We start from the raw sequence: 22,998 nt of genomic DNA, 5'->3' as shown, positions 1-22,998 counted from the left end.
AAATGTCTACCATTTTCACTGGGAAGTTAAAAAATGCTCCATTATAATACAGGAAAAGATGATAAATCTCCATATTTTGTTGGGGTTTTTCTGCGTGAGCCAACGGGGATTTTCTCAGACTTTTCCGGGATTGCATGCAGTTAGCGTCGCCGAACTCGGGGTGGCTGCAATTGCTCGGCCGGGGTCACGGCAAGGTAAGGCGAGGCAAATTGCCGAAAGTTCGTCCTTCGTCCGGGCCCGCACAAATGAGCACAATTTATGTAGCATGCTTATTTGCGCGCAGCTTCTATTTGAGTTGTGCGCCTGTGTGTGAGTTTGGGCGAGCATAAATTTGCACGCTCCTGGATTCGAGGCGCTGGGGAAAATCCGCAAAATGGGTTTTCCGGGGAGGACAGCACCCGATCGGCAGCGCCAGGCCATAAATGCCCAGAGTCATGAACCCGGCCGCACCTTCCGTGACAGCAGGCCTGATAATTGCTCGCTTACACTTGTCTCCGTTTCGGGTGGCAGTTAATAAAAACCCAACTGCCATCCAGCCATCCTGCCATCCTGCCATCCAGCCGTCCTGCCATCAATTTCCCGCCTCCTCGGAATGACGCGTTGTAATGCCAACTATTACCAGGATATGCCACATATGTGAGTGTGACTGTGAGTGTTTCTCTGAGTGTGAATGTGGGTGTGAGTGCGGCTGTGAGTGTGCGCTTCCTTCGCCTGCGAGTCCTGTTTGTTGTTGCTGGCGTTCGTGCCTGTTATGTTATTGTACGCAGCTACGTGCTGCAAACTGTCAATTGCGTATTTGTCAATAGACCGAGTTCCCAGTTCGAGCCTCCAACCATCCCGCCGACAGTCAGATATGAGCAGGATCTTAGGGTACCTTCCCAATGTACCCACTATCTTATCCAAAGAAAAAGCAGTATATCACATCAAAAAAGTACAGCTGTTTGTTATTTGAACTTCTTTAAATAGTTTACTGTGCCTATAGAAACTTCTTTTAAGCATTTTTACTTTGACTTCATTATTACTTAAGCTTAGAGGTATGGTTGTCTTAATACAGAATACTCATTTCCTATTGAAATCTTTTTAAAATAATCCATCCCCCGTGTTAAGTTAGTAATTCAATATTTCTCTGTGCAATTCAATATTTTACAATCACAGTGGTCTTGTTTTGGTACCCAGAACTAAAGTACTCCCCATCACTGACGATAACGAGTCGCTTTGTTTTGCAGAAGCCTGCGTTTCCAGTCGAGTGTGTGAAGAGCCTGCTAGTTAAGTAGACAACGCCCCCACGAATAACAACAGCTGCGAATATGACAAGCGTGTGGGTTGTGAAATGCTTCGCTTGGAGCTCTGTGACATTTTTCACCAGGGTGTCTTGGCCCTTCAGCTGCCATGTTGCAGGTCCCAGTCAAACGCATGTTCAGCCATGCCCCACAGTTATATCATTTTGAAATAGTAATGACAGCTTTGCGGTAATTATGAATTCCCCTTGGACAACAATAACGATAATTGTGTATATTAAAAATCGCATTTCGCTTAAGTGCCAATTTAAAAATTCTATATCAATTTCACACAATATAAAAATAATGTGTCATTTCTATAATGTTCCGACAAAGCCAATTGGCAGGGAAATTGAACATTTTGAAATTTTTATGACAGTAAAAATGTTGAAACTCGAGTATCGAAAACTGCAATTATACTTTAAAGTGGTTATAGCGCGATATAAAATATTGCGTAACAAATATTTTATTTTAACAATATAAAGTATCTATCTGGTATTAAATAATAGTCGCTTAATCGCTTCAATATTTGTTCACCAGTCAGCTCTTGCTGTTACCGTATCAGTTGTTATTTTTTGTCAAGTCTTTCCTCGCCGTCAAGTAGACGGCTACAAGCGGAAAGCGGAAATGGTAACTGCAGACGGAAAGGAAACATATTGTTGCTGAATGCCTGGCCACGCCCCTCCGGACATCCTTCGCCCCCGCACTCAATTCAGTCCGTGACTCCTTTCCCCGACTTTCCCTTTGACATATGTCGCTCGTCCTTTGTCTCTAATATGGCCAGCAAACAACTTCAGGCTGGAGCGCAATCTTACGCTCGCTTTGCTCAGTTCCATACATATTTTGATCAGGGGCGTACGAAGCGTTTTTAAAGGATTTAAAAAGTATATATTCATGTTCCTACAATAACAAGATAACTATCAAGTTACCTTAAAACGAAATGTATTAAAATAAACACATTTGGCTTCCAATTAAAGGTACATTCGACATACCTTGCAAAACGTGATAGAACCCGCATTTCCACACTACCGACGCCCTTGAAGCTTCCTTCTCGACAAAATCCCAGCTGCGCCACTGATCTTCGCCTTGAGTCTTTGTCTTCGTCACTGCGCTGCATGAATAAATGGCGCTTGTTTTTGTTGCTCTAAGTGTTTGTGTCAATTTCGAGCGAAATGAATAATATGTCATGTATGTCGCCGATGCTGTCGGCCTTTGTCTTCGGCATTTCCACACTCGGAGTCCTCCGAAACTAGGGACAAGTGGCAGCGGGTGCTGCTTGGAAATCCTTTGGCCACAGTGGGCACTCGCTTAAGTGGACTTGGCAGCACTTGCCGCTGCTCGGGAATAATTTAATTAATTGGCATTTTGACATTTTCTTGCTGAAATTCCCGTGGCCACTCGGCCGTTCTGTCGATGATTAATTGCCCGCTTTTGGTCTGACCTCGACTCGATAACTTATCGGCCTGTGTCCAGGCGCCCCTGTTGTCTATTGCCGTTGTCCTGGATGTCCTAGTTGCCCCGGCTGTTGTTGCTACCCATGCACTCGAGTTGGCTGCTCCGATGATTCGCCGGCGCGCCTTGTTTGACTTAGCTTTTGAGCAACTTAAGCATGCTTTTCATTACGTTCCATTTGCTGTGAAAATATTTATCTAATTCATTGATTGGCAGCCCACAAGCGAGTCCTTGGCGACCCGAAAGGGGTGGCATGGTCGGGTGTTGGGGGTCTACCTATTGACAAAGATGGGTTGTGGCTGGAAGCAAGGTGCTTGGATACCAGTTTGCAGACAAACGTCTGAATATTAATACATTAAGATTATAAGATCGGTCGTCGGGAATACAATTTCCCTGTTATCTTGTCACTAAGGGAAATAAAATGTTTTTGGTTTCCACATTCAGGTACAGGCTAATCAAGCAGAGGATGGAACATCCAGGACAAGGGTGGTGGGTGGTGAGGGAGTTACTCCTTCCAAAACCCAACCCACTTTTGCCATATGGACGGTCATTTGTTGCTCCGTCCGGAAGAGCAGAGAAAAGAGAAGAGTAGACGTGGAGAAGAAGGGATGTGGAAGTGAAAGGCAAAATGGAAGTCGAGGCAGATTTATAGCATTCAATATGTTTTCAATACTTCCGCGAAAACGTCAACGGCAGCAGGGTGAGCTAAATAACCATTCGAGATGGCAGACAAAGTACACTGGAGGAAAATTACTGATGTTTGTGTTTATATTTTGATAAAGGATAAGGCAAACGTAATGATAATATATGAAAAGCAAACGGTTGTTAATATTGTGTGTACGGTTTAAAATGGGTTGCATTTTTTACTGAACTTATTTTCATTAATAATCAATCTTCAAGAAATAGCCTCATTTCTCGCTGTGCATGGACAGGGGCGCATTTGGACTCACTAATATATTTCTAAGCGCCTCGTATTGCAACGCATCCTTCATGGAATGCTGCCAATGGCAACAAGACAGAGGACCGCGGCAGGGAAGCCAGTAGGAAATGGGGGATGGTGGGGAAGAGGTCCTCGGCTCCTCGCATCCTGGGCATCCTGGCCAGAGACGGATGTGTGGATGAGCTTCGGCGGATGCGACTTCGACACATGTAAGCACACAATGTGCCGAGTGCAGGCTCCATCGGATTCACTGCTCGATGCACATGAATGCATTTTTCCACAAAATTTAACTTTTATGGTGGGGACTGGCCAGGATGCTCGCAGGGGGGATGGCAGGGCCCTGGGTATAGACCGCTTTTGTCCTAGTCGTAGTCCCAGGCATCCTGGCAACCTTTTCACTCTGCCCTGCTTTTTGTTTCTCTTCCTGATGCAGCTCGGTCTTCGGCTGCTCTGTTCCGCTCTCGCCAAGGACTCTGCGGCGGCTGTCAGGTGGCCGACATTTCTCAGACCCCGAATTCCTTGTCAACGCGTTTATATTGCAATTGCTGGTTGATTGGATTTGCCAGAAGCCAGACAGGACTACCTACCTTGCCCGTCCTCTGGCCAATCCCTCGCCCCCTGCGATTTCCCTTTCATTTCGCTTATGAATTCCTAGGGAAGCCGTGTAGAACTTAAAGCTGCATTGGCAGAAGGGACGAGAAACTATTGCGGGTCCTGCAAACGATGTGTTAACAAGCATGAAATCTAAATCAAACCGCAAACACGCAGCCCATACCGTCCGGGTCTGCAGAATCCCCTCTGGTCCTGCCATTGCAAAATGCTACAATTCATGATTGAAATTTAAATTGAATCTGTAATCTGAAACAAAATCTAATCGAATTATAGCAACAAGAACGCCACTCCCGGGCCGAGAGCTGGGATTCGATTCGAGGAGGTCTGGGATCGAGGAGGTTTTGCTGATGGGGCTGGGATGCCAAGGATGGTGGGCATGCCGAGGATGGTGGGCATGCCGAGGAGCACCCGATGAGGGAGCAACGCTACGCAGAAATCAGCAAAAGTTAAACCAATGCAAAAAGCAATGGCAATCAACCAGAGCCGGGCAAAAACAAATCCAAACACATGTGCGACAGGCGGATGCCCTTGATAAATTGGCAGCAGATGGAGTCAAAGGCGGGCTTTTGGATCGGCAGGGAGAAATCCTAAATGGGAATCCTAAATGGATACCAGTCCACCTAATTCTGTATTCCCAAGCCTCTTTTCTTACCAAATATCTTTACTTTAGGATTACTTAACAAAAAACTAAATATAAGTTCCAAATGATTGACAAATTTGACAAATATCTCTACATTACAATAATTTGACCACCATTAATATTTCAGTAATTAAGAAATAGTTTTAGAACCCAAAAAATTGTATTTATAATAAAATTACAAAACAATTCAGTCTATTGTAATCATATTATTTAAAAGAAGCCGAATTTGATAAATGAGTTCAATTAATTTAAAAGTGTGACATCAATACCCATCAATGCAATTATTGCCTGTATCTGTAGCCATTAACAAATCACCGGTGGGTTATGAGCTGGTCATTAAACATGATGAGTGTTTTTCACAAATAATAAACCGGTTAAGATGCGGTTACGACTTAATTTAAATCAGTTTACGGTTTTTATGGACCTATTAATTAAATGAACGCCCTTGACTGCTTTGCAGTGATGATATTAACAGCTGGAAATACTTATTGAACAGCAGGGCTTTACAATTATTATATTTTTTTAGTAGTCACTATAGTTTTTGGAATGGAATGGTAATTAGTGTGTTTCCCAACTTTTCTAGTGTAATATAAACACTGTAGCCCGAATCTATTTATTTCTAAAACACCAAGATAGCCAACAAACTTGTCGAGGGATGTGGTAACTCAAAGGTCGATGGAATGGGTCACAGGGCGAAGTTCTGATGGACTGTGAGCACGACCAGAGGCAGTCAAAAGGTTGCCCTCCTCCCCCAAAGAAAGCCCATCTGCCGCTGCCCTTTGGCCAATTTAAGCAGACAACCCCGAAATGGCAACATCATCAATGCCAACTACCAGCAGATAAAATCTTCCATCTTGTGCGTGTGTACTTCTGTGTGGGATTCCCAATCCGCAAGCCATATTTAAGTCAATTTACATGCAACAATCAATATTTTTTGTGCAAATAGTCAACCCATGCCCCGAACCCGAACCCAAAGCGGAAGCCCCAAACGCAGGCCAGCAGTCAAACAAAAACCCAAAAATTTGTACACAATTTTCAATCTCGGCATCATGAGGACCGCTCGACTAAATAAAAGAGGGCCAGCGGAGTGCGGTGGGGCGATGCAGTGCGTCCTCTTTGATGGCCGGTCCATGTTGGTAGCCAAAAACTTAACTAATAACTCCTTGGTGTATCAGGAGACTAGGGCCATCCCCAGAGCGAGGGAAACTTTAGGCGTGGACAGGGGGTTACACAGGGAGAAAAGTATAAGAGTAGCATCCTTACAAAAGGTGTTAAATTGTTTTTCTTTTTAGAATGAAATGAATGCTAGGAACAGTCTCTTTAAAATGGTGTCCTTATAGCCAAGTTGTGTGTTCAATTTTACATATTTCACTACCAAAGCTTGTTTGGGCGCCATATAATTTACTACTTTGTATCCATACAGTATGGCTTTTCTGAGGAAGTCAGTAAAGTAGGCCGAAGATTGACGGATTGTGAGTTCCTCAGTAATTCTCTCCCCTTTTTTCTCCCGGTGCAGGCCGGCAGCTCGAGGCCCAGGTCCGTACGAGGGTTGCCACAGCAGTTGCTAATTCAATTCGGCAGGAATGCGGCAAGGGCTCTGCATTTTGCGATGTTCGCCTCGCCAGCCAATTGTTTTTCCCTGCAGCTCCGCCGCGCAGCTCGGGGAGCCTCCGCCTGTGTGTCGGCTGGGCTGGCAAAATGTGATTTATCTGCTGGGGAAATTTATTTGGCCAGAAAACACGAGGCTAAAAAGGCAAAATGAAATGAGAACTACCAGGCAATGTTCTCGTCGCTGCTGTGGTCTCGTTGTCCGTGTGTTTTGCCCTTGCCTTTTGCGAATGCCTCGACTGCGTTTGCAGGACAACCTACAAGCAGCTAACAAACCATCAGGGCAGGCAAAGAAACGAGACTTAAACAACGTTTATCGTGGCCCAAAAGTAACACTGACCCAAATACCCAGATACAATTCACCAATCTTCGGGCCACGGGGGGCAATGATTGGATGAACCTCGTTAGTTCTGCCGAGTACTACAGGCCGGGCAAGTACTGTTTATTTTTCTGAAAAACCAATATGCAAGCTGGCCAATCGGCAAACAAAGCTGTAAGTGAAAATTGGAAATAAATCTTAGGCAAATCATATGTTGCATTCAACAGAAACCGCTAGTTACATATGGGTATTTATCAATCGTGGAAGAAGTGCTGCCCTACAGGGTACCCGTTCCATCGCTTCCTTGGCAACCGGAGAGAAAGCCAAATGTTTAGACACAAGTTCAACAAACAAGCAATCTTGTAGCAGCTCCCACATGGCGCATTTAATGGACACTCGCTCGTCCCCCGGAAAAGCCCTCCTGTTTTCCATTTCCCAGCTCTCGGCACAGGGGCCCACCTGCCCGACTCGACACATGCCTTTGTGTGTTGTGCATTGTAAAATCCGCTTAAATTGTAGCATTTAACGTCCGCCCGGGGCGAAGGAAGTTCGGTGGTCCGCCCCTGGATTGGTGGCACTTCAGCCTGGCTTGTGTGCGGTTGTTTTACGGTCAGCGGAGGGGAAATTCTCGTGATGATAAGTGCGGAGTGCGCTCGTCGGCGGTCGAGTGTATCGTTATCTTCCCCGGGCTGCTAAGCCGCTTACCCCGGCCCCGAAATATCAAAGTGCCGAAACAAAGAGCTTGGGAATGCGGCATTCGATACCATTTTCCCGATCTCTCCGGTGCTGTGAGCTGCTCCTCGTTTTTGGACTAAAATAATCAGTTGTTTGGTGGTGGGGCTGCCCAAAATAGCCATGCTATAGAGCGTTTAATAGTTACCTATAAATTTTAATTTTGTAGGTCTTTTGAAAAAACGAGTCACACATAAAAAAATGCGAAAATTGGCCAAAGAATTAAAATTAAGTTAAAAGTGATGGGTATCGACAGCATATTACGCAAGCTGCTCAAAAATGTCGGATGTACGAAAAGAAAATGAGGTAATGAGGTCGCCTAATTTCCAATTTATTGGCATTCAAACCTGAAAACTTTTAAATTTTCAGATTTGATTTCAGAATGATTGGGATAGTTAGCCCATTGAGCAAGTCAAAACAGTCGGTCTTTTGGCTCTACGACTTGATTTGGCTAAACTACGCTTGAAAAACCAGAAGGAAAAATCGTATTTTTGAACAAAATCTGAATATCGTATCTCAAGCCCATTTTTCCCCATAAATATTCCGTTTTTTGGCTGCAAAAATGAAAATAATTGTCAGAATGAGGAGTGTCATACATCGTTGAGCTCGTCGCTTAATTTCCGAACTATTGGTATTCAAACCTGAAAAGCTTTATATTTTTACAAATCAATCGGTTCTTAGCTGTGAGCCGTGATTTGGCCCTGTGGTCCCACAAGTGAAGCCCGCCTGGCGTTAATCATGACGGGAATAAGGGACAGTCCGCATTTCCTGTCCCTCAGCCTGTGCCATTAATCGGAGGAGCACAAAGTGCAAGGCGCCATCGCTGCACACGATGCAGGGAATATATTTCCTTGCTGATCGCAGCGGGGAAGTGCAATTTATGTTCGGCCCTCTTCCGCTGAGCCTGAAGCCTGTTTCCGCGTCTGTATCTGCATCTGTAAATGTATCTGGGGCTGTGGTCGCCTGTTTTGGCCAGGTAGCGGGCCCTGACGTTCGGCTGCAATAAAACTGTCAATGGTGTCAAAGCGACTGGGTTCCCCCAGACCGCCTTCGCCGTCTCCTTAAATCGCTGGGCACACAAAAGTTGGTAAGGAGAATGCAGCGATTTATTGTGGTCTGGCCGCCGACGGCCGAATGCCGATTGCGGATTGCGGATTGCCTTGCAAGGACCTGGCGGCACAAAGGAATCCGACCGAGAGATTCATGGCCATGCGAATTTAACAGCCATTCGCCATTTGCCCTCCCTCGAGCCGCCACTTTCCTCCATCAGGGATTCGGATTCGGCCAGAAGGCCAAAATACCCGCGCCAATTGCGAATTTTTTGGGTTCTGGCTCGATGGGCTTCTGGCGCCACAGAGAAGCCGATTCGAATGCGCTTACCCTGTAGTTATGTAGTGATTTTTATCAGGATTTACCCTAAGTGTATCTTAAATGAATGAAGTACAAGTAAATATCCCCTTTGGCAGGATATTTATTGCTGTTTCTTGCATACATATTTTATTCATCCTTTTCTTAAAAGTAGTTTTATGCATACCTACTCCTTCGGTTTTTAATATCTTATATTATATATTCAACTTAAAAAACCCCTGAACATTTTTTTAGAGCTTTAAAAAGATTTGTAAAATAATAATAATTCACAGACAAAAGTTGGGGTGCCTGTCTTTGGGCTACATAAAATTGGAAATAGGCTGCCTTTGCCTACCTTTGCTTGACAAGTTCCTTTAAAAATACTTATTTGCCCTTAACGATCAATTTAAATATCAATTCGACTGAGCAGAAACGAAGTTGGCCAAAGAGTTTACTGGAAGGCAATGAAAACAATACGATTACCTTTATCAGCTTCAGGTCCCTGCACTCCTCGTCCGCGGCTCCATGGAAATTCTTCAATTCTAATACATTTTTTTGCGAAATTTGTTTCGAACGTTTGAGATTCGTATCTGTGTGCGGCACTCACACCACGACAGGCGCGCACACACACGCGAACGCACACTCACGCAGCGGGGGCCCAAGTTTGCCGTTTTGAATGTTGTTGCATACTTGTAGGCGAGGAAAAGTTTTATGTAACTTTGCCTGATTCAATGATATGAAAGAAAGTTTGACATGTGTAGCAACCGTCAACGGCGACGATGCGATGCCTGCCATCGAATGCAGCGGCAGCGAAAAATTGTATTCCATTTGAGAGGGGAGGGGAGGGGGAAAGCGGCGGGAAAAAAGAAAATTCGAGGCCGAAACTTTTTTCGTCATTTTCCTGGGGGAGGCGGAGTGGCAGCGGCAGCAGCAGCAGCAGCAGCAGGCAATTGTCTCGTGTTCCGCCTGATAAAACACAACAAGAACATAATTTATTTCCACAAAACTTGAAAATAACATGAACGCAGAAAATGTATAAAAAAATAATAAAAGCGAAGGGGAGCCCGGCAATGAAATTTATGGCCAAGTTTGAGGCACTCCCGTTCCATCGACCAGAGCACTGGCAGAAAAAAAGTCCTAAATTTCAGCGAAATTTTATGTAATAATAATAATAAGGAATTTAATTTAAATATTATATTTTGATATATTTAAGCCATTTTTTAAAATGGTGAAAAACATTTGGAAAACGATTAAAGCCAACGCTAGCAAATTTAACTTTTTAGCTTTAAAGTGGAAGTAATCCAATTTTAATGATGACTTAAGCTAAAATATATATATTTGAGAAAAAGAGATTTTGTATGATTATATTTATATACCTTAATACACCATAAAATAAAGTAAGTTCAAAATAGAAAATAGGGCATACTTTAAGGCATTTTAAAATGTATGCAGTATTTACGCTAAAATAATTTTATTTGTTATAACATTATCCTGATTATTATAGTTGCATTTAAAATGTATTAATAATTAACTAACATTTGTCCGATACGCTATTGTTTCAAAGCACAAAAAAAAAAAATCTAAATGGAAATTTAAAAATCAAGGCATACTTTTGGCAGTTATAAGACGGTTTAAAAAATCTAAAAAAACGATGTTTAATTTTTTTATTAAATATCAAAACCTTTTTAAATTGTTACAATTTTTTGGTATTTTTTCGACGTTTCCAAGCCAACACCATTTCCGCCACTTACTTGTGGCCGCGAGTTGCAAAGAAGAAACTCACGCAATTCACGCACTGCGAGCAATTAGCACGGGATGGCCGAAAAGGGCTCTGATGCAGTGGGCGGTGGCAAGTGGGTGGCGGTGGGTGGTGGGCGTGGCGGTGCTTTGGCAAACGGTGCTGACAACTTTCGACAATTAAGTGCAACAACGTGACCAGCAAACACAAAATGGCAGCCGTTGCCCACAAAAATGGCGGCCGAGGCATAAACAATAAAAAGGGAGGGGGGCCGAGGGGCCGAGGGAAATGGCCGAAGAAACGGGTTAAACAGAACTCGGAAAATGCACTTTTCCAGGGGGCGGCCGGAAAGGGGGCGGGCCAGGATCTGGTGGCCGTTGCAAATGATGCGAGAAGGAAGGAAGCCAAGGCAACCGCATCATAACTGCCAATGCGAAGCGCGTGCTGAGGGCATCCCCGCATCCCAGCATCCCAGCATCCGAAAATGCGAAAATGTTAGGCATTCATCAGTCAGCCGGACGACGGGGCAGAGGGAGACGGACTGCTGGCCGCAGAGAGAGACGGCACGAGGGCGAGCGGTCCGAAAATGAGAATTGGCCCGTCCTCGTCCTCGTCGTTAATAAACTATGGCAACTGACTAACGATGCCGTCCCTAATGGGCATCGGTATCTGTATCGCCGGCAGTCGAGGGTCCTCAGATACGCCAGGCCGTATCCCATAAATCCCAGCCGATCGCACTCGAAGACACTGAGCACTCCGGATTGCAGGGTTTGATCTAGGGGATGCCAACTTTTTGCAGATGCTTTCTGATTTTGTCATCGTTTTGGCTTGGTATAAAGTATTATAATTAAAATAAATATTTTCTTAATTTGTTTTATATAATTTAAATAGATTTGACCCAAAAGTTAAGAAGACAGTGTATTTTTCATGGCGATAAAAAACTAATCTATCTTAAAATAGCATTCTTAAAATAAATAAAAATTGTAGTAATTATTTAGAAATCAAAAGAAAAGCTACCAACCTTTTTATTTATATTTAAATATTAAAAAAAAACGTACTAAATTTATTTATCTTTCTAAGATTCTTGATATTTTTTTTTAAATATATATATTAATATAATATAGGTAAAACATTTTTATATCCTTGAAAATCATTAAATATGAAACAATTAAAATTGGAAACCTTCTAAAAAAAAGTGTTTTAAGCTCGAGTTCTCTCTCTCGACTTTTCTCTATTAAATAATATATTAATATAATAGATGTAAAACATTTTTATATTCTTCAAGTCTTCTAATAAAAATTGTATAAGCCATGATTTATGAGGGGAAATATATTTTTTATGAAATAAGGTTTTATTTGTAAGCAAAAACAAAATAAATAAAAACATTTGTGTTACAATTTTAAAGCGAGAATGTAAAGAAGTGTAGTGGCATTTAATGAAAACAGCTGTCACAATATTTAGTACCCAAGAGTTCTGGGAAATTTTCCAGGTGAGCAGCCTGCTTTAAAATTTCCTGGGCAATGTGGCGACCGACGGTTCTCGAGAACTTCCGCAGGAGCTCTTCCACCACAACTATTTGACAACAGCTGACATCGAGCCAAAGCCGAGCTTAGGACCACTTTCGATTCGTCCTTCGCCGGGTGTCCTTTTCCCACTCGTCCTTCCCGGCCCCCCGTCCCTGCGGCGACACTGGCCTGTCATTCTTATTGTTTATGAGTCGAAACAAATTTATTTTATTTGTGTAACTTTAGACGCGTGAAAAAGAAATAGGGAAAGTAAACAGAGTTTCGGGGAAGCCCCGGGCGGGATGGCCGAAAAACAAAAAGCACGAGACACGGAGACAAAAAGCCGAAGGAAAATGTAACATAAACTGATTTGTCCAGGACAGCAAAAGGGGGCAGGGAGCGGCGAAAGGGGCCCGCGATGCCCCTTGCAGGACTTCAAACTAGCGGTGAAAAATGTTTGCAGCTGGCAACTCGCAGGACACGACAAAGGACATGGAAAATACACCGTCCAAACGAAACAAAACATAATAGAAAAATGAAATAATAATAATGCCTTGGCACACAGCCCCGGCAAACATGGCAGCGACTGAGGGGGTCAGGGGTCAGCGAAGGATGTGCAGCCAGCGAGGGGGCAGGGGGGGAAGGCAACTAAACCCACTAGTCGTGTATTTGCTTAGTTGATGTCCTTAGGAGAAATTACATTCAGTCCGTCTGACTGTTGTTGTCTTTGTTTGCACTGCTAAGCTCTGTGGAAAAATACGGGGGAACGACGGCAGCCACTGCAGCCTGCACTGAGAGAAAATGTTGCAGAAATACGAAAAAATTATATTAAATTTGCTGGCCTTTAAAAGTACAAGCTATGCATTTATTAGGATTATAAACCTACTCGTCATGTTGACAATTCAATTTCCTATTTTATTTTGACTAGAAAATATATTTATTTTTGGCATCCCAAAGCAGCATATTTGTAGTTGCTAGCAATTTCTTTTTCAAAAATATATTTTTAATGCATATATCTTCTTAAAAATATTTATTTACCTTTTATAAGTATTACAACTATTTAAGAGGCATGAGCTGGGAAATAATTTTTCTTCATCTGTGGGTCAAGTTGTCCTTGTTAGGACCCTCAACCCAACCTCGACGGGCGTATGCGCAGGGAAAAGAACTGAAGGGAGGGCCAAGGAACGGGAAAACGGCTAGAAAATGAGCGCGCAGCCAGGAAAAACTCCACCCCCACCCCTCCCCTACCATTATCCTGCCCCGAAAAAAAGAGTTGCAAAAAACAGACAATGAACATGGCGAAAAAGTATCTACAACTCGGGCCATTGTTGTTGTTTTGTTTGGGTCAAAACAATTGCAACTAACAAAGCCAGCGAAGTCCAAGAGATACTCTGCTAGAAGGTAGAAGAAAGGGTGTATAAGACACGGATAACCTCTAGCAAATATAAATTAATTTTATAATTGGGACTAAGGAAAGTTCCTATGATGTATTATATGTATACAAAAATATTTAAACTTATATATTTATTTTTAACCCCCTCCAAGGTATCTCAAGGTCCGGGAATGCCTGCAAGGACCTCTCCGTTGCGAGATTTCCACTTCCGCACATGCCTTGACACAGAGAGAGAGACAGCGACATGTGCACCCACTTAGAGGCGACTTCCTCTTCGGTCCTCGGAGCCCCATCTATATGTATCCCAGGACCAGACAGTTGATCTGTCTTCCAGCTCACTGTGCTGGGGGTTTAATGCACCTCCTGCACTTGGGCACTGGCCAAGTCCTGTGTTTTCGGCCCCTCGGCCATTGTGAATCATAATGCAGCCAGGTTGACTCCTAAAAGGCAACAGTAATATCGATAAGTGAAAGGAAAACAGTTGAGAGATGACCTGAAGAAGTTGCAGTTTAATTATCTATTATCCAGAGATTAGGGATTTGAAGACTTTAAAAATGTCCCTTAAATACAACTCATATATCAGCAAATTCTGTGCACCATTAGGTATTTGTTTTGATTTCTATTGCGTCAGCTACGCGTGCTTAGTTATTTCTGCATCTTTTGAATTTCTTTCGATTAAAGTCTGCTCCATTTGTATTCCATTGTGGGCTGCGTGATTCATTCAAAGTTTCATTCAAGCTTCGGCGCTATTATATTGATTACATGTTCGCTGTGGCGTCTGTTTCTTCTCCAATTCAAGCCACTCTCGTCGCCAACAATATCGTCATCATTACCATCGTAGTGGTCGCCTGGTAACTTTGATGACTTGGCGCGATTGGAAGCGGTTATGGCCGGCTTTAAAAGATCCCCCCAGCTCAGCGGCACCCGAAACTTTTGCAGTTTTTTGCCATTTTAATGTTGTCTCATTTCTGTGTACACTGGAAGAAAAACACATTCTTCTAACTAAAAAAAATACTTCCTACAAATGTTATTTCTAGAGATATGTGTTTTTCTTTTTTTTTAATATATAAACTTCAATTAAAATATTGTATATTTGTAGTGCAGTCTTGAAAAAGTATACAAAATATTTCCCTCAATGTTTTTTATTATATAAATTTTAATTGAATTATATTTAAGACTAGAGAATCGCTTGATTCTTGGTCTCACAATACTAAAGCTTAGTTGTAAATATATCTAATATTTAATTCGGAAGCAGAACACACATTTAAAAAAGAATAAATTAAATTTCTCTAAAAATTGTTTATGTACATTTATCTTTAATACAGGAATAATCGCTTGAAATCTTGGTCCTATAAAACTGAAGCTTAGTTATAAATAGGTCTTATATGATTTTTTCTATATTAAAATGTATTATATACTAAATTCAGAATCAGAATGCAGTTTAAAAAATAGTTGAAAAATATTTTCGTAAATGGAGAATCGCTTGAATTCTCGGTTCTGCAAAACTGGAACTTGGTTATAAATATATCTTGCATGATTTTCTCCCCCTGTAAGTCCCCTTTCTCGTTGTCATGGGCCATTGGAAGCGTTTTGGCGTGTTTTGTCCATTTCTCTGCGTTTGGTTTCAGTTTCGGTTTCAGTCGGGCATCGTTTTTCTTGCTGATTTTGCTTATGCGAATTTAATTTACCGAAAGTGAGAAATGGTCACGGAATCTAGCTTCCCCTGCCGCCCCGTCTTTATAATGAGGGGCGCTAATTATGTTTGTGTTCGAAATACGTCTATATGATCCACCGGTTAATGGCAACTTATTGCGGGCCATTTCCCATCCGCCCCGTCGGCGACTTCGTTGTCGAAGCCATGATTTGTTTTCAAATATTTATTTATTTTCGTACTCCCGGGGTGAACCCGGCCTCGAGTGCGTGTGCTTGTGATTGCTCGATGGGATTGCATAAGGCCATTGGCGGCGTCTGGAAACTGTCCATCGGAGTGATTACGAGGCGCTGTCCGATGTACTTCCCTCATAATCGCCGGAGAAAGCATGGCGAAAACGTTAAGTCTCCGCGGAAATCGGGGAAATCATCTGCGCCGATCAAAAGTGCAGCTTTGGGGAAAAGCCATCAAAATCAGAAAGGTTACTGGTAGCTATGCCGTCTGAAAATTTAATTTGGGAGCCAGAAAAATAAGGTTTACTTACTAAATATTTATGTTTCTTTTTACGTTTTCCCTTAGTATCTATCAAGAAACCCACCAGTCACACTTCATTTGTTTTTAAAACCACAATTAATAAATACAAGACCTAAAACCACAGTAAATCAATTCTCTTTTCCAACAGAAGGCACTGGAATTTAATTAGTTTTCAATCATTTTTGCCTCGACAAATGAATTCTGGGTCATAAATTATGCCAGCCATTACGGTAATAAATGCATTTTGATTTTCCCTAAATTAAAATAAACATGCTTCAATCACACGTTACAGAAAATAACCATTTTTAAATTCAAAAAATCCGAAACTGCATGAAATGTAGTTTATTTTAGTGGGCTTGTGACTCAAATGCAAAAACAAATGAAGTCAGTGTTCGGAGCTCTGAATTTGTACGCTGTTTCCCATTTCCCCCTTGGCTGGGGTGTTCAAACATTTTCTGCATCAAAAGCCTGTCCAAGTACTGATTTTTTTTGCTTCGCCAGGACCTACAACATTTTGGCTCCCCAACCCCTTGACATTTTCCCCAGAAAAACGGCGGAATTATTCCCACCTGGCCCGCCACCTGAGCAGAGCCCCGATTTCCGCAGGTTTTCCCGCTCAGTTGGACATAGTTCGATGGCGAGTCCCTCGCCTCTTCTGAGAAGGAAACACAGCGAAATTCCCCAGCAGAGCCACATTCCAATGCTAATTCTAATTAAGCGCGTTTGATGAAGTAAACGTGTCCCGAGTTTTTACTTCATAAAGACAAAGGCAACGCAAATCCGAAACGAATCCGAACCGAAACTAAAGTGCGAGTGCGGGGTGCTGGGAAAGCGGGAAAAGCGGGAAAAGGGAAAATTGCAGAGGGTTGAGCTGGCAGATAAAATTTCAACGCGCGCTCATTAAAAACTTTTGCAACGGCAATAAAAAAAAATAGAAAAAACACCAAAAAAAAACAGGCCAACAACAATAGAGCCTGAAGATGAATAAATAAAATGAAATGTGTAGGAGCGGCGAAAAGCGGGGAAAATTCATTGTCATTGTCAAAATAAATTTTTCTTTTGAAATCCATTAAAGGTTTCATTTGAGGCGAAATTGTTAGAAAAGTGCAAACGGAGAGCAAAATCCAGGGCCCAACTGAGGCGAACCGAACCGCAGATGAAGGCGCAGAAGTGGCCGGAAAAAATTGAAATTATTGCAAAACTTTTGTGATTATCTCGGCTGCCTTGGCCTGTGCCGGCCCACGTCCTGCGCCGCGGACCCCTCCAATCAGGACGAGGTCCTGCGAGCTGGCCAGAGAAGCGTCACTCTGTGTCGCCCAATAACTGTCAATGCGGCGAGCGATTGGGCGTGGCCGTCCGCTCGATTGCCCGGACAATTGTTGCGCCAGTGGGCCAGGATCCAGCCGAAATGGGGAGTATCTGTGCGGGACTCGGCATAAAAAAGCAAGTCCTTAAGGAGTCCCTAGGAGTCTCTTTCACCGCACCTCATTGCTAAATTTATTAACGTAAATTTAAATATATTTTTAGCTATGTTTTATATTTAATGTAAATATATACAAATGGTCCAGGGGATCAAGGTGAAATGGAAAGTATCTTTGCAGGATTTGGAATAAAAAATCATATCCTTGAGGAGTCCCTACAATATGTATTCTATAACTCTCTTTAACTGCACCTCATTACCAAAATTTTACCCTTTTCTTATTGTTTTCTTAAGCCTATAAAGATGAACGCATTAAATCTATCAACTTCGCTTGGATTTATAGTCATTTTAAATATGAAAAAATTAACTGTAATATTTTTATATATTTAAGAATTTTTAACATTAAATCTTTAATAATATACAACTATTTTTATGACACAGATTTTACTATATATATATACTATATGATTTTTATATCATGTATTTTTTAGCTACTGTGATATATCCAGTACATCTACCTTGATCTTTACTTACATATATTTAAATATATCTTAAGCTTTGTTTTTGTATTTAATTAATATCTTGAATTGGACATTTTTAACTCTTGATTCGGATATAAGTTTTGAAAATCGAATATTTTACATTTTTAAGCAAGTGGCTTGAATTTTATTAAAATAAAATATTACTTTTATTAAAAATGAGTTAACCAGAGGTTAGAAAGCACTTTGTATGTGGGCTAGCTGTGCGATAACTCATGAAGATGGCTCCGTTAATATAAAATTCTGATTGTGTAAAATGTAAGTTCTATTACATAAAATGATCATATATCATATTATGAAGACCTTGCGAAAGTTCGAATGCAGATCAGCAGTGGCCCCAATGTTGATCGAAGTGAAACCCGGATCGGCCCATTAACGCCTCTTAGTCATCGCCCCGAGTTGGCCAAAACTGGGTGATGTATCGCGGAAGCAGCCCCATTAGCAGCTGCTCCGCATAAATCAGTTTTATAAATATTTTATAGATGTTTTATAGATATTCGGCCGGGCGGCTGTCGTGGGCCGCGGCATACCCTGTGGCAGGGTATGCGGCTTTCTCCGCCGGCGAACGGCCTTGCCGCCTGGCAGTCGGAGCCCCCGCCCCCGGGCCCCTAAAAAATATCCCAAAAATATATCTAGTATTTTCGGAAGGGGGCAGGGCGAGCCACTTAATATAGAGATTTATGCTAATCAAGCAAAAAGTATTTGGCGAGGGTCGCACTCGGCAGTTGGTTGGCTCAAATGGAATGGAATCGCGGAGAGCGAATGTCTCCGTCATTCCAAATGAAAGTGAAAATTCTTATGTAATATGCTAATATTTCCTGCCGCGCCTTGGATTTGAATCTTTCGCAGTTGTTGTTGCTGTGTGGATTACGAGAGATTTTTTAAAATTTCAGATTTATGGGGGGGGGCGAAGAAAGCGAGGCGTCCAGAGAAGTTTTGAGTCGTTGTTATTATCTTCTGAATGTTTTTCGCCTTTTTTCCGGCTGCTGTCATCTAATAATCGACAACGAAATTTCCAGCGACTTTGCCGGATTTGTTTTTATTTCGAGCGCCTCCTATTTTTGTTTATTTCTTCTCGGGCCCTGCTCATTCACAATGGGCCGCGTTCGGCGCTCGAACTAATTAATTGAAATTTAAATTTAAATATGCGTGTAAATGGAAAGTTGTATACTTTATGGCCGGGCATTTGATTTTTTCGTAAATAATTTATTAAGCCACATAATTTGGGATTAGATAATGGTAAAAATCCGTGGCATCCGCATATGAAACGATATTTGTGTGCCGATTATGGCTGCGTATTAAAAATCAATTAATCTGGAGAGAAAACATTCATTATGCAAACGCCGTGGAGTGGGGTCGCAGCACGACAATTGATAAATGAGGCAGCGAGTGGGTGAGGTGAAAACAAAAGCCATGAATTAATTGAACACATTTTTAATGCCCAGTAATCCGGCGAACAAGTTGCCCACCCCCCGGGCGATGCATTTAATTAGGGACTTAGTCTAAAATTATTAAATTACATCACGAGTGTGCCGCACACCTTTCGGGGGGTCGTTGCAATATTTCTTCTGCCCAACCTCCTGCTAAGCCCATTAAACATGATTGCCAAAATCCCAAATATTGCGGGAATTTATTTTCGAATAATTTAACTGATGTGCGACTAACGAAGTCCCCAGTTCCCTGGTCTAAGTTTGCATGTGCTGCGGGATGGGAGTAAGCCTGCTTTAATCCAATAAGGCCGTTTTTTCCCTGCACTTCTAAAGCCAATTCGGTACTGCCATAGTTTATCCAATTAGCCAGCAATCAAAGCCATCGCAAATGCGCTTCAAATAATTTACTTAATTTAATTTGTCGTATATGTACACACGGGGATTTCACATGGATTGAGTGAATAAACCAAATAAATCACTTGACTCGTCCCCTGGGTCCTTCAGTAGGGACTGTTGCAGCAGCAGTTCTTGATGAGGGCGTGCTCGTAGCAGGACTTGGCGTACAGCAGCGAGCAGTCGTAGTACAGGCACTGGGGCGGCCTCAACTGCGGGGCACCGCCTGCGGGTTAAGGCGACGGGTTCCGTCGAACAAATCGAATTAATGGGTGGCTTGAGTAGTGTCGCCGCGGCGCTCGATTAATTACCTGCAAAGTCGCAGCAGCAGGCGTCGTGCACCATCTTGTGGGAGCAGTACGAGTAGACCGACGAGTCGCACAGCGGGCAGCCGGGCTGCTGTGGCGGCGGGCCGTAGCCCTGTCCCGGAAATCCGGCCACCCCGGCGCCGCTTCCGATTCCGATTCCGCTTCCGGCCCCGGGGCCCAGGCCCCCGAACCCGGCTCCCGTCCCCGCTCCGAAGGACGGGCCCAGCCCGTTGCCGAAGTTCTGGCCTCCGAACTGGCGCGCTGCAAGAGGCACAGAAAGATAAGTTACTCCCAAAGTTGGTTCTTATATATATTTGTTTTCTTAACAACACATAAATATAAATATTAAAGGGTGCATAATGGGTAAATCAAAAACCGGTTATTTAAAACTGGAAGTGGAACTGTTTTAATACTTTAAATTCTGAAAAAGTAAACGGTTGGGTTTTCTTGTATATCATTTATGAATATTTTAATAATTACTAATTAGATTAAAATTTAATATTATTTATTACGGCTTTATTTTGATAGTTTTAATAATTAAACTTGCTGTTCTCTATGCCTTTTGAGTAACTAAATTGTATTGTATTAAGCAGGGAGCGAAAGTTTTAATTTTTATGAGTTTTATATACAAAAAATATATTTTATTTTACTTATTTTTCTTAGAAATAACCATATTGCTGAGTTATTCTCATAAAGGGCATTGACACAGCTAAAACTAATCAAAACGCTTTCTACTCTTGACCAAAAAATGCCTTAAAATAAACCAAAACAGAAAGAAAGATTTAAAAAAAATATAAATTTAAATGTACAAAGGACCCTGATATATTTTCATCTATAAATACCATGCTTCAATAATTTTCCTACAATTTTTGTCCATCATTAAAAAAATTTTTTAAAATTCTTAAAAAATAGAAAAATAAATGCTCATAAAATAAATCTTTTAAAATCGTAAAATAAATAAGATTCAAGGTTCCAAAAATATTGGTAAAAAATATATTTCACAGAGTGGAAGTTAAAAAAAAACTTGTTAAAAATATTTTTAAAAGGGAAGTTAGGAAAAATTTAAATGGAAACTGATGGGTAGTTATTCATAAAGTTAATACAACATTAAGAAGATATTATGGAACAATTTATCCCTCCTACTCACATGCACTCTCCTGCTTCGCCGCCACCCAGGCGACTGCCGCGAGAAGGAGCAGCAGAACGCGGTGCCCACTGCGTATGCGCAACATCTGGAGGTATCTGAGGAGATGCGATCTTCCCAAGCCGAGAGTCGGGTGCCGAGTGAAGGTGCTGATGCTGGGAGCGCCGTGCGTCGACTGCAACAAAGGAGACCTTTATGAAGCCGCGATGGAGTGGCGGACGCCGGTCTGGCCGGGCGTCGATGCGGCTTTCGACTTTCGGCTTTCAACTTGTGACAAATTCGTATATAATTTGATTTGATGGCTCGCCGGACAGCTCAGGGCTCGGGTTTCAGCTTTCCAGCAAGCCAGATATGCCATCGAAAGTTACGGGGGCCGCGAATGTGAACCAAATCGCCGAGGTCTCTATTTTATTGTGCGCCCCGATTGGTCTGACAGCTTGATTGGCAAAACTCAGCCGAAAACTCCCACGCACTCGGACTCGAGATCCACATCCCAGACTCCGAGCTCCGAACTTCAAATTTCTGGCCGTTGACACATTTCCAGCGATGGCCAGCGAAATCGATTCGAATTTGGATGTGGATGTGGATGTGGATGCGGATGCTGGATCTCGGCCACCTGCAGCAGCAACCTCTTCAACTTTTACTTTTCCACTTCATCGCCGCCTGTTAATTGCTCCAGCCGAACCGAGGCTATCCCATCTGCCGGCCCAAAAGCTATTTTCCCAGACTCGCGGAAGCGTTCGCTTATGTAAAATTAATAAGACATCAAATAAATTTCGAATTATGCGCATAAAACAAACATCAGCAACGGTTTTCATTGTTGTTTTCTTCGGTTTTTTTGGGTCTTGGGTCTTGGGTCTGGGGCTGTTAATCGTTTAAGGCGAAACGCGAAGAGCAAAGTAAAAGTGTTTCATTTTGATTGCGTTCGGGCTGCTAATTGATCGCTGGCCATTATGCTAAGGGGCGATACGCAGGTGGAAAGGCAGGTGAGTGCAGAAATCACATTCTAGCAGGGGCGATGATCTATCTCAAGTCGAGATAATCTGATTTCGACCCTCGCCAAGGCACTTTCTCCCGCTCGAGAGGCGAAAGTCCCTTCGCCACTCTGCCAACTGCCCGAGATGCTCGAACTGCTCCCAAAAGTAATTTCATTTAATTAACTGCCCGATTTGAGCCTGGTCGAGCGCAATCTGAATGCAGCCGATGAAAGTGAGCAGTTTCGGCGGCCCTTTAGGAAAATAACAAAATAACAAAACAACACATCACAAAACGACAAGACTAGAAAACAAATATGAAATGCACTGCCGTTTTCATTCATTTTCGTTTTCGTTCATTTCCATTTTGATTCCGACGTTGATTTCCATTTGCATTTGCCACCGACTCGACTCGACTCGACTCGAGTGAGTATCTGTCAGTACGTGTATCTCGTTATGCGCTCGTCGTCGCCGTCGCTCTGCGTTGATTATCTTGTAAATTTGTTGCACGTTTCTGATGCAAATCCGCTTGTCATGTCGCCCGGCACACACATTCGGACACAAAAAATTACACAAGTGATGTCATCACCTGCTGCAGATGTTGCAGATACCCACCGATGCAGCCCCGTGGATAGATGCAGATACAAATGCGTACTTGTAGATGGCAAGATGGATGGGCCGCCCTCCATTTAGATCTCACGCACGCCATGTCACAACTCCGGCGGGGGGAACCTCACAACATTCCGACAGTTTGATGTGTTTTTCGGCAGAGATTTCAATTGGGATTCACGGGGGGAAATTATGTGAAATCGGCCGGACTTGTGAATATTATTGAAGTATTTTACAGACTCAGGGTCTGCAAAAGGCTATCGGGATATTTTTTATTGTGTTAAAACAACCTGAAACAGTTTCAAATTGTTAGAATAAAGTTTTTTCTATCGCCTTCCGAAACTCAAGTGCTTTGCCAGCATGTATCTCAATTTGTAAGCTTAACTTCGTAGACCCAAAAAGAAAACAATAAAGGCAACAGAACAATGCAGCG

The 22,998-nt window shown here is 42.5% G+C and overlaps 1 protein-coding gene across 1 annotated transcript; it reads right to left on the bottom strand.

Moving 5' to 3' along the window:
* Positions 1-19,540: 19,540 nt before the first annotated feature.
* On the bottom strand, positions 19,541-21,149 carry LOC108025676 (keratin, type II cytoskeletal 3). The gene is made up of 3 exons (XM_017096213.3): positions 20,986-21,149; positions 19,842-20,099; positions 19,541-19,756 (listed from the first exon to the last, which is right to left on the bottom strand). The coding sequence occupies exons 1-3, from the start codon at positions 21,068-21,070 to the stop codon at positions 19,638-19,640; spliced, it is 462 nt and encodes a 153-aa protein (XP_016951702.1). The 5' UTR covers positions 21,071-21,149; the 3' UTR covers positions 19,541-19,637.
* Positions 21,150-22,998: the final 1,849 nt, after the last annotated feature.

Source organism: Drosophila biarmipes, chromosome X (genome assembly GCF_025231255.1).
Source record: "Drosophila biarmipes strain raj3 chromosome X, RU_DBia_V1.1, whole genome shotgun sequence".
In the NCBI taxonomy this organism is placed as follows: Eukaryota; Metazoa; Arthropoda; class Insecta; order Diptera; family Drosophilidae; genus Drosophila; species Drosophila biarmipes.
The sequence above is the reverse complement of the archived record's forward strand: the minus strand, read 5'-3'. Positions and strand labels throughout refer to the sequence as shown.

Coding starts and splice junctions, on each gene's coding strand:
- LOC108025676 (XM_017096213.3), bottom strand. CDS start 21,070: ATGTTGCGCATACGCAGTGGGCACCGCGTTCTGCTGCTCCTTCTCGCG. Junction 20,100..20,985: donor GGCGAAGCAGGAGAGTGCAT/GTGAGTAGGAGG, acceptor TGCCTCTTGCAG/CGCGCCAGTTCGGAGGCCAG. Junction 19,757..19,841: donor CTGCTGCTGCGACTTTGCAG/GTAATTAATCGA, acceptor CTTAACCCGCAG/GCGGTGCCCCGCAGTTGAGG.